The sequence below is a fragment of the Lathyrus oleraceus genome, chromosome 2 (assembly GCF_024323335.1).
Source record: "Lathyrus oleraceus cultivar Zhongwan6 chromosome 2, CAAS_Psat_ZW6_1.0, whole genome shotgun sequence".
Classification (NCBI taxonomy): Eukaryota; Viridiplantae; Streptophyta; class Magnoliopsida; order Fabales; family Fabaceae; genus Lathyrus; species Lathyrus oleraceus.
The window spans coordinates 259,666,509-259,678,835 of record NC_066580.1 but is presented as its reverse complement, the minus strand read 5'-3'; the positions used below and the strand labels follow the sequence as shown (position 1 = coordinate 259,678,835).

Sequence of the window (12,327 nt, the reverse complement as noted above, 5' to 3'; positions counted from 1 at the left end):
TTGAAACTCAAGTGACTTCCTCCTCTTGTCGTGATAACTCTTCTGACGACTCTGAGCAATCCTCATCTTCTCCTGAATCATCTTAATCTTTTCTGTAGTTTGTTGAACAATCTCCGGTCCAACCACAGCACTCTCACCGGACTCATACCAACATAAAGGCGTCCGACATCTCCTACCATACAAAGCTTCAAACGGTGCCATATCAATGCTCGAATGAAAACTATTGTTGTAGGTAAACTCAATCAAAGGTAAATAACAATCCCAAGCACCTCCCTTTTCCAAAACACAAGCCCTCAAAAGATCCTCCAGTGACTGAATCGTCCTCTCAGTCTGACCATCAGTCTGCGGATGATATGCAGAACTCAATCTCAGCTTAGTTCCCAAAGCCCTCTGCAAACCTTCCAAGAACTTCGATGTAAATCTAGGATCTCTGTCCGAAACAATACTCGACGGAATACCATGCAAACTTACAATCTTCTCAATATACAACTCAGCTAATCTCTCTAACGGATAATCCATTCTGATCGGAATGAAATGAGCCGATTTTGTCAATCTGTCAACAATCACCCAAATAGCTTCAAAATTCTTAATTGTCCTCGGTAAACCAGAAACAAAATCCATACTGATACTATCCCACTTCCACTCTGGAATAGCCAACGGTTGCATTAGCCTAGACGGCTTCTGATGCTCAATCTTTGACTTCTGACAAGTCAAACAAGAATAAACAAAACTCGCAATTTCTCTTTTCATTCCCGGCCACCAAAATAACTTTTTCAAATCATGATACATCTTCGTAGCCCCAGGATGAATACTCAGGCCACTACGATGTCCTTCCTCAAGAATACTCTTCTTAAGTTCGGTAACATCCGGAATACACACCCGATTACCAAATTTCAAAACACCATTCTCATCAACTCTGAATTCACCACCTTGACCTTGATTCACTAGAGTCAACTTATCAACTAAAAGCACATCAGATTTCTGACCCTCTCTAATCTCATCCAGAATACCACTCGTTAACTTCAACATTCCCAATTTAACACTATTGTGAGTACTCTCACACACCAAACTCAAGTCTCTAAACTGCTCAATCAAATCCGATTCCTTAACCATTAACATAGACATATGCAATGATTTCCGACTCAATGCATCAGCCACTACGTTTGCTTTACCCGGATGGTAATTCAAACCAAAGTCATAATCCTTCAGAAACTCTAACCATCTCCTCTGTCTCATATTCAGCTCTTTCTGATCAAACAAATACTTTAAACTTTTATGGTCACTGAAAACCTCAAATCTTGACCTGTACAAGTAATGCCTCCATAACTTCAGAACAAATACCACAACTGCCAACTCTAAATCGTGTGTCGGATAGTTCCTCTCATGAACCTTCAGTTGTCTCGAAGCATAAGCTACAACCTGCTTATTCTGCATCAAAACACCACCCAAACCCAACAATGAAGCATCACAGTAAACCTCAAACGGTTCCGATGGACTTGGTAGTATCAGAATAGGAGCAGTAGTTAACCTTCTCTTTAACTCTTGGAAACCTTCTTCACATTTTGAGTCCCAAACAAACGCTTGCCCCTTTCTAGTCAACATCGTCAACGGTAACGCCAACTTAGAAAATCCCTCAATGAATTTCCTATAATAACCTGCAAGTCCAAGAAAACTCCTTATCTCGGAAACTGACTTCGGAGCTTCCCACTTAGATACCGCTTCTATCTTAGAAGGATCAACAACAACAACACCTCTTGAAACCACATGACCAAGAAAACTAACCTCTTCTAACCAAAATTCACACTTGGACAGTTTAGCAAATAACTTCTTTTCTCGTAGAACTCCTAAAACCACTCTCAAATGCTCAGCATGCTCTTCTTCCGATTTCGAATACACCAAAATATCGTCAATAAACACCACAACAAACTTGCCTAGGTAAGGATGGAAAATCCTATTCATATACTCCATAAATACTCCAGGCGCATTAGTCACACCAAAAGGCATTACAGAATACTCATAATGTCCATACCTTGTTCTGAAAGCAGTCTTCTGAATATCCTCAGTTTTCACACGTATCTGATGATATCCCGATCTCAAATCTATTTTGCTGAACACACTCGCACCAACCAACTGATCCATCAAATCATCAATCCTCGGCAAAGGATACCGATTCTTGATCGTCACTTTATTCAGTTGCCTGTAATCCACACACAACCTCATAGTACCTTCTTTCTTCTTAACCAATAACACTGGTGCGCCCCACGGTGACACACTCGGACGAACAAATTTCTTATCCAACAGATCTTCCAGCTGACTCTTCAATTCAGTTAACTCAACAGCAGACATACGGTACGGAGCCATCGATATCGGCCTAGTACCAGGTACCAAATCAATCGAGAACTCAACTTCACGCTCTGGCGGTAATTCATTCACTTCATCAGGAAACACATCAGGAAAATCGCACACCGCGGCTAGATCGCAAATCACCAGTTTATCTTTAGCCTCCAAAGTCGCTAACAGCATAAACAACTCTGCCCCATCTGCTACTGCCTCATCAAAGGGAGTGTAATACTTCGACAACTCTGTGAACTTAGCAGCATACTCAGTAACAGACCGGTTGCCCTGCTTCACTTCTAAGAACTCTATCTCTTTCTTTCCTCTGACATCCTCTGGAAAGTACTTCCCCAGGAATCTCTCTCTGAACACCGCCCAAGTGATCTCAGCACTCCCAGCAGCTTCCAACTCAGTGCGGGAAGCAACCAACCAATCATTTGCTTCCTCTGACAGCATATGCGTACCGAACCTGACCTTCTGGTTATCGGCACACTCAGTCACTCGGAAGATCCTCTCGATCTCCTTCAACCACTTCTGAGCACCATCTGGATCGTATGCTCCCTTGAACATTGGAGGATTGTTCTTCTGGAACTCACTCAGTTGACGAGCAGCTCCCATTCCCACAACATTCGGATTCCCTCCAAGTACTCCAGCTAGCATACCCAGAGCCTCAGCAATCGCAACATCGTCTCTACCTCTTCCAGCCATCTCTATTCTGAAAGCCCAACAAGCTAAAACAATAAGTACTGATAGGGTTACACAACACCTATCCCGTACAGGGGAAACAGAATAATTACGACTCGACTCGACCAACCAGGCTCTGATACCACTAATGTAACACCCTTCTAAAATACCCCAATAATTAATTAAAACAACCAAACATAAATCAGAGTAGATATGCAATTTAAGGGTGTCACACTTGACACTTCACACCATGTTCCAAAATATCTGGTCATACTCATTTTTTTTTATCAAAATAAAACATTGCACAATACGCAGCGGATAAAGATCTAATCAATCATGCAAACCATGTAACACATTACATGTAAAACTTGTTCAACAACCAACAATCAAAATAAGGTAAAACATCCCGTCCCGATGTTACATCTACCAGAGCATGACCCACTAAGGAACTACACTAGACTCCAAGGACTAGCTTCTACTCAATCACTGCTCGTTACCTGAAACATAGTTGTAAGGGTGAGTTCCTCAATCGATATAATAAGCATTATAAAATATCATGTAATGCTAAGTAAATTAACACATTCATTCACCCTAATCAGATCACACCTTCAACAACGGCAATATCAACTCATCATCACAATCATACTCAACATAAACATCAAAACACACGTATAATATTGGAACACATCCATTCATATTATACACAATACATACATTATGCAATGAGACTCCATGCATGCGGTACCGACTATTCGTGAACATATAGTTCAACCTCACCGATCAAATCCAGATACGGCTACCAAGCTCACTAGTCCCACTCATTTGAGACCTAGTGACTCACTCACTAATTCCTCACCATGGGAATTAGCTACCACCCCAAGGGCTATGCTATGCACGCTAATCACCTAGCATGCAAACATCAACAACAATCCACAATAATTCACTCACTAATTCCTCACCATGGGAATTAGCTACCACCATAAAGGCCACAATATGCAAGCTAAATCACTTAGTCATGCAAACATCAACAATCATCCACAATGGACATGTGCTCACACTCTAAGCCATAAACAGTCCATTCACAATTGCATACATAATAGAGACATTCACAGCATTATGCATACACTCATACATCATCAACATATTTATCACATAATCATATCATGTCATGCCACATAATCAATCACAGTATTAGCACACTCTACTAATACCCCTACTGCTCAAAACAACGGGAAATGATCCCTATTACATCATACGCCAATATAGGCCAACCCTCAAATATGCACACCATATTTAAATATAAATTTTTCACTTTTCACACAGTGTTAACCGGTTAACGCCCTGGGTTAACCGGTTAACGCAACACAGAACACGCTTCCTGGCAATTCACAATAGTGTTAACCGGTTAACACCCTGGGTTAACCGGTAAACGCAAGACAGACAGCAATATTTCACAATTCATAACAGTGTTAACCGGTTAACACCCTGGGTTAACCGGTTAACGCAAGACAGAAAGCTGTTCCTGCGCTAACACGAAGCAGAATGCAGAATTCTCCGCATTTTCCGCCGTTGGAGGACTTCCGGACCTCCGATTCCAATTCCGTAAAAAGCTACACTTTCGGAAAATCAAGACTCATCCAATTACAGATTCAATTACAGCTTTAACATAACTTATTCCTCTCAATTTTTCAGCATTCAACATCCCAATTAGGGTCAATTCAACGGCTTATTACTACCCATTACATGTTAACCCATAATACCCATTAAACGACGATAAACCCCCCTTACCTGAGTCAATCCGGCAATCCTTTAACTTCAAGCTCTTCCTTCTTCAACCCTCTTCTCCTGCTCTTCCTCTTTGCCCTTTTCTCACTTTCTGTCGCTTCTTTGGTTTTCACGTGAAAAACCCTTTTCACCAAATGGAACTCTTATATATATACATTCCAACTCCAATTTATATTATTCCAATAATAATAATTCCAAATAATATATTCCAATTATTTAATTAAATTAATAAATATATTATTAACTTAGATTAAATAATTATCTTATTTTTATCGGGGTGTTACATTGTCATCGTTCAACATTCGTGATCGCTTCGTAGATCTGCATCAAAGGTTTGGATCGTCACAAGAGATCTGCACCAAAGGTTTCAATCGTCACAAGAGGTAAATATTCTATCACTGATCATGCCCATTCGTAAGGATCACTAAAGGAGAAAATTTTAATTTCCGCTGCGTTTTGGATCGCCATTCTCCTTCAGTGGTATCAGAGCCACTTACGTAACCATGAATCGGATAGCTGTTTATTTTCTGTATTAATATGATTAAAATACAGAATGAATCAGTTAATTAAATGAGTAATTAAATTTGGCATCATGAGTGTACGAGTTGGATGATTGATGTTGACTATGCTTCGGAACCGACATTAGTATGGTGAAGCAGCGATACATCAATCGTCCATAGGTTACACAATTGAGACCGATCAACTTATATATGATATAAGTAATCCTAATGCAAAGTACGGTATATATGATATACTGTTTCTATTTCGTTCATTCAAACACTAAATGGTTGTTTTCCTTTGGACGATCAATGGTCATTTGCTTCGGAATCCGACATTAGTATGGTGAAGCAATGACCTGTTGATCAATCATACTGAATTAACAATCGAGGTGTGTTTGACGGTCTGAAATTGGTGCATTAGGGTTAGTGACGGCGCAAGGGTTGGGTCGTCAAGGAGTTGTGAATTGAGGGCTTGTTGGAACACGTTTGTTGACTGTTTTAAAACGCTGGTTTTTTGGCCGTGTGACGATCGTCTTGGACTTGTGACGATCGTAACAAGCTGGACGTGACGGTCGTCACATGCTTTGTGACAGTCATCACATTCACAGATCCGGAATTCTAGGCGCTTCTGTTATTTTGGCCGTGTGACGTTCGTCATGGGCCTGTGACGGTCGTCACAGTCACAGAGTCAGAACTCTCGGGGTTTTCAGTTTTGTGACTGCGCAAGAGTTATGTTGATGCAAAACAATGTCGATTTCAAATGAGTTGACCGGGCAGCGGACCCCCGGCTAACTCTGCGTAGTTTGATCGGTCGCCGAAATTTAATTTGGTTTTAATTAATTAAAGGAATTAAAATTAATAATAATAATGTGTTTATTATTATTGCCTTGTGGTGATCGGTGTCGCAACCTGAAAAATACAGTGCGCGAAAAAACAACCGGCAAAAGAAAGAAACAGAAGAGTCGCCACCGTGCGTTATTTATCCCAAAGGAGGGAAAGGAAACGCTCGAAGTAAACCTGAAGAGAGGAAAGGAAAAGACAAGGTCTCGCAACCAAATCTTGGGTTCGGGAGTCGATTATGCGAAGGGAAGGTATTAGCACCTCTACGCATCCGTAGTACTCTACGGGATCCACTCTTGTTGTTCTTGTCTAAAGGGTGTGTGTTTATCTAATATACTATTTACTAAAAGGGTCAAGAGAAAAATGACTCGCACGGATGTCGCATCCATTGCATACGTATCTCATCTGGAATGAGAATCAGAGTCTTCGTAGCTCGGCTACCTATGGGTGAAAGAGATGTGTGCTCGCTAAGACATCGCGTCTTATGCCTACATATCTCATCGGGAATGAGAATCAGAGCATAATGTAGTTCGGCTAACTACGGGAATAAGGGTCTCGATTGCAACTAGGGCAAGAGAAAAGGAAAGTCTCGATCGCAACGAGGGCGAGAGAAAGGATCGCAACGAGGGCGAACGCAAACAAGGATTAGTTGTTAGTTGTCAATCAAACTCGGCAAGACATCGCATCTTGTGCCTACGTATCTCATCTGAACATGAGAATCAGAGTTGCCGTAGTTCGGCTACATAGGGATTGCCATCTGAACATGGACTTACAAAGGAGGACACCAGTTGTGTCAAAGGAGAGTGGGCAATGTGTTCACGTCCTAGCAGTAGGTGTCGCAGCTCGCAGAATCGAGTCTTAGGCAGTTACCTCTTTGCAATAGGACGGATTGACATGCCACAGGATCGGAGACGCACGAAAGGTCTAAAAGAAATGGGGAAGTTCTGCCCTAGAGTTGTCATGCAATATGTACTTAAGTGTTAGGATTTACAAATCTACACTCGGAAAAGCGTCATCTATCTCTACTCAACAATCGTGGACGAAACATTGTTTTGTATCTCTTATGACAATACATCTTTCATCTTAAAAGGTTTTTGATTGGTCGCACGGCGGCGAGAAAAAGAGTTTGATTGGTTGGATGTGCTTCGAGTGATGGCGAGAACCAGGATTGGCGAGATATACATCTCGAATCCTAGCCTCAGGAGTGCATGGTATACACCATGTTCCATTTCCATCTTTATTCGTAAAAGTGTTTAATAGAGAATTAAGTGTTTTGAATTTGATTGAGAAAGGGTTTGGAGAAACCGCATTGACAATTTAAGGCGATGGCGAGAGTTAAGATTGGCGAGGCATACGTCTCGAATCTTAACCTCAGGAGTGCATGGTATACACCATGTTCCATTTCCACCCTTATTGAAAAAAAGTATTAAATAAGAGTTAGGTATTTTGAGTTTTTGTTGTGAAAATGACTTGACCTAGATCAAGTATTGATGGACGTTTGAGAAAGATTTGAATGAGTGTTTGAGAAAACAAAGTGGATAAATTGGATGATGGCGAGAGCTAGGATTGGCGAGATATACATCTCGAATCCTAGTCTCAGGAGTGCGTGGTATACACCACGTTCCACTTCCATCTTTATTGAAATAAGTCTTGACTATGAATTAATATTTTTTGAGTTTTTATTAGAGAAAATGGCTTGACGTTGAATCAAGCATTTGATGAAAGTTTGAAAGAAAAGGAATAGAGTAGGAGGGCGAAATGAATTGATTTGCTTATTGAGAAAACACTCGACGTTGGATCGAGTCATTATTTTTGATCTTTTGGAAATGATTGATTTTATTCTTGTGTTAGTAGCTAACTAAACAGTCAAGCAATAAAGAAATAATAGTAAAATTATTACACATCGAGGGAGTGGGGTACATTTTGTCAAATGGGGATTCAAAGTATTGGAATAATTAAATCGGGCCCAAACAACAAATGATGCGAAATATGAGTGTAAGTGCAAGAGAACCGGCTCATTGTAAGAAAGCCCAAGAGTAAGCTATGTGAGGTTGATGGCGATGCTTAAAAAGCAATCGACTTACAAGGGTGTGGAAAAATGGGCTCGATATTAAATCGAGAAAAATATGATTTTTATAGTTTAAAAATGGTTTTGAATGAATGATGAAATTAAAAGAAAACAAATCTATGTTATAGTAAAAGCATAAACATAAAAAGAAATGAAAATGCTAAAAGAAAAATAAAATACTAAAAAAAGCTACACATGAGTATTGAACCCACCCCACTAAAGACTATGATACTACCCTTCTCCACCAAACCACTCATGGTTAGTTGCTATTTATAATGCTAAATTAGATATATAAACTAAGATAGAATAAAAATTAGAATTAAAATAAAAAAACTAATAAAAAAGGAAATACTAAACATATTAAACATTTTTTATGGTTTTTGCTTATCTTTGTTTAAAATAAATTAAAAAAAAAAAGAAAAAGAAATGGAAACAAAGAAACAGATCCTCGTCTTCATTCTTTCCCCAAACGCGTATCCGCTCTCAATCTCTCTTCTCTCAATCTCTCGACGCTCCTCACCTCACGTTACCTCACATTCCTCTCAGCGAAACCCTCTCTCCATCGCGCCTCTCTCACAAACTCCAACCAAAATTGTTCTCTCAATCGTACCTCTCTCACTCAATCGATATCTCCTACGCAAAGGCGGAAAAGAAAGAAAGGTTTAAAAGGAAAGAATCCAAGGCGAATGCTGACCTTTGGCGGTGATTCGGCGATGGCAGCGAGCTTGCAATGGGCTCTCTTTGTTGGGTTTCAAAGTTCTCCGCCGTTGATTGCAACCAGGTTCGTCCCTTTGGTGTTTATCGTATTAGGTTTTCTTTCTTTTGGTGGTCGCCTCCTCCCTCCCTTTACTGATTCCTCCTCTCTCTCTATTTATATTCTGCAGCTAGGGTTTCAATTGGTGTTTTTTTGTGTTCAAAGGAGTATCCTTGCGAATTACTTTTGATCTACTCAGAAACGAATTGCCCTGTTTAATGCTAAAACCGAAAATGATATTCTGGGCTCGCTGCTTTCTTCTTCATTTCTGTCTTAACTCTGTTTTGGGTAATCTTCTGAACTTTACTGCCTTGACTAATTACTTTGTGTTTTTTTCTCTTTTTTTTTTTTTTTACCGCAGTGAAGATTCTCTTGTAACCTTGAGGTTGTGGATGCTGCATTTGAGGATGAGGATGAACATGAAGCTCAACATATGCCTGCTGGTATTGATTCTGGTCCAGGGTATTTGCTGCAAGTTGTTTCACGTTTTGACTTGGCTCTAAACTTGGTCGGTCCATAGTACTTGGTGCACCTGGAAGAGACACCGAGCCACTGCCAACAATAGCATCCTCTGAACTATCCTTGCAATGTTTTGAAGCTGTTTCTAACTTTAGAATCCAATGTAATAGAGGTAGACGTGTTTAAATTATCGGCCATCCTGTCACATTCTGTGATGTAACTTGCAGATCCACCCTGCCCTTGCTGTCTAGTCTCTAAAGTTACATCCTCAGTGTTTAACTATGTAACACTAACACCCTGTTTGAGTTGATTAAATTCTGTCCCACCGTCACTAACATTTTTACATCCCTGAAGAGTTGAAACGGTCTGTCTTAATTGTTTATCCTCTTGGGATAATTCATCTACCTTAGCACTATTATGATTGTTCAAACTAACGGCTTGAGTAACAGGTCCTCCAACTGAAACACAAGCAGACACTTGTCTAGAACAAATGGTCTTTTCCTCAAGTGACACAGAAGGCAGGCTCTCACTGGCAGCTGATAATGTGCCTGAAGCTGCTGCTGATAAATCTTTACAGGCAATTGCTGCAGAATGTGTTGTAGGTAGGTCCATTTCCATTCTAACTTTGGTTCTGCAACATGTACATTGTGGTATGCATTCTGCAGGTATGATGTAGTGTGTTATGCAGATGAGATTTGATAGCATTGCTTTATGGATGTTTTGCTCATGATTTTTTGGTGTTCATGTAGGTGCTTTAGTTCTGTTTGGTTGCTGGGCTGATTTTGCCAATGACAATGCTCAGATACGATACTTGATACTTTCCAGCCTTGTTTCTCCTCATGATTGTGAGGTAAGATTAGTGTCTTGAAGTGTTGCTGTTGTTATAGATGCCTTTGTCTAAATAATTTTTTTTAGCATCTCTCATTTACATTCACATATTATTATGTCACTTTAAATAGCCTACATGTGTTTTAGCCAAACTTCTTTGCAGATGCTATATTTTGATTGATTATCTGCATCAATGCATATGATATATTGTATTGGGTTTTTACAGGTAAAGGCATCATTGTTTGCTGCCGGATGCTTTTGTGAAATATCCGATGATTTTGCATGTATTACATTGGAGATCCTGTTTAACATTATGAATTCACCCGCAGCATCCTTGCCTATAAAATTGGCTGCAGCAAGAATATTTGCAAAATTCAAGTGCTCATATTCAGTTGCAAAGAAAGCATATAAGGTGGTTGCCTACCTTTTTTTTACTTCCTGTCTGTTTCTTTCTTGGAACTATCACATATTTTTGTTTTCTTCTTTCTTATGTGATGACTTATTTGATGCAGATAGGTTTGGAGCTAATATCAAATTCTTTAAATGAAGATATTCTTGTTATCATGCTATTCTCAATTTCAAAGTTGGCATCCATTTCTACACTTCTTACCTCCAATCTTGTACGTGTATTTTTTATTATACTATGATTTAGGCTTCATTTTTGCAGCTGTATCATCATAACGAATCACATGCTTTCTCTGTATAATAATTTTCGCCTCCTTTTCGTTTAGCAACTGCATCGTCTGGTACTGGATTTGAAAGATGCACCTCTCGATATACAAAAGCAAATGCAACTTCATTATGAGGAGGAGCAAAAAATGAAATAATATCACCATGGCAGACTTTGACAGCAGCACTATTCTTTTTCAACTTCTCCCAGTTAAGGTAAGTACCATTTGTGCTCGTATCTTTCAAGAATATTGAAGTGGTATTCTCCATATTTTCATTAGTAACCTTGGTCCTGTATATTCTGCAATGATTTGCACTAACAGAATTTGAATCAATCTGGAAACGCACATTTTCTACCAACCGTCCAAGGCAGTTCTCATCAGCAGGTTTATGCTTGGCCATTGACAACACTTGTGGTTTTAGGTCATGGCATATTAGCAACACTTCATGGATTGACCTTAATGTTGGTTATGACTTTGGTCTGTGCAGGTTAGGCGTTGCAGCAGGTTGGTATAGCAGGGCAAATGCAGCATGATGGAAGTTAATTGGCAAAGCAAGATTCCAAAGGTTCAAGGTGTGACCATGTTGACATTAAAGTGAAGAAGCCAAGCAAAAGTGGTTAAACCAAAGATCACATGGACATGGATAATGTCATGAGAGTTAGGACTAGTCATTTAGTGATTAAGGATGACCAATGGCATAGGGTTGACTTTGGTCAAAGTTGACCAAAAAGTCAACTGTTGACCAAAGTCAACAATTGGTTAAAATTCAATTTTATTTGCATTTTTCTTGTAAATGGACAAATGATTGATGATTGTGGTAAAAATTAGGGCTTTTGGATTTTGGATTGACTTTGGTCAATGTTGACCAAAAAGTCAACTGTTGACCAAAGTCAACAATTGGTCAAAATTGTCAAGACTTGTACCTTTTTTTATGTAGAATCAAATGTGATGGTTTAGAATGATGCGAAATGAATTGAAATGGTTTGAAATTTGTTTTGCAATTGGTTTATTTTATGACTTGAATGCTTGACTTTGAAAAGAACATGACTTGACTGGTAGTATGTGTTAACAAGGCCATGAAATGATGGTATAAGATTAGGATTTGAAAGGGATATTCATGAATCAAGTGGCGTGATTGGCAATTGGCTTGTGACACAAGAAGGTTGGTTGTTTGGATGACCAAGACCATATGAGTATTAACAATCACATGAACAACACCATGACTTTGGACCAAGACCAATCCTCATATAAGACCAAAGTAAGGTTAGGCCAAGCATGCTAAACAAAAAATAAAAAACATAAAAAATTCAGGACCAAAATCGGGGTATGACAGTTGCCCCTATTTAAGCGTCTTCAACTAGAGAATATGAAGCAGGACGTTCTTCATATGATCATAGTGGGAGA

At 39.5% G+C, this 12,327-nt stretch overlaps 1 protein-coding gene across 3 annotated transcripts; it reads left to right on the top strand.

Moving 5' to 3' along the window:
* Positions 1-8,664: 8,664 nt before the first annotated feature.
* Positions 8,665-11,823, top strand: LOC127121335 (uncharacterized). Of its 3 annotated transcripts, XR_007803398.1 has the most exons (9): positions 8,665-8,992; positions 9,096-9,596; positions 9,874-10,026; positions 10,174-10,274; positions 10,479-10,664; positions 10,765-10,872; positions 10,984-11,137; positions 11,245-11,307; positions 11,411-11,823. XR_007803398.1 is itself a non-coding variant. In XM_051051859.1 (7 exons), exons 3-7 carry the CDS (start codon positions 9,915-9,917, stop codon positions 11,454-11,456), a joined length of 516 nt encoding a protein of 171 aa, XP_050907816.1. In that variant the 5' UTR covers positions 8,665-8,992; positions 9,096-9,596; positions 9,874-9,914; the 3' UTR covers positions 11,457-11,823. The 3 variants fall into 3 exon arrangements, 1 of the variants encoding a protein (XP_050907816.1); XR_007803399.1 differs by having other exon boundaries at positions 9,096-10,026; XM_051051859.1 differs by lacking the exons at positions 10,984-11,137; positions 11,245-11,307 and having other exon boundaries at positions 10,765-10,835.
* Positions 11,824-12,327: the final 504 nt, after the last annotated feature.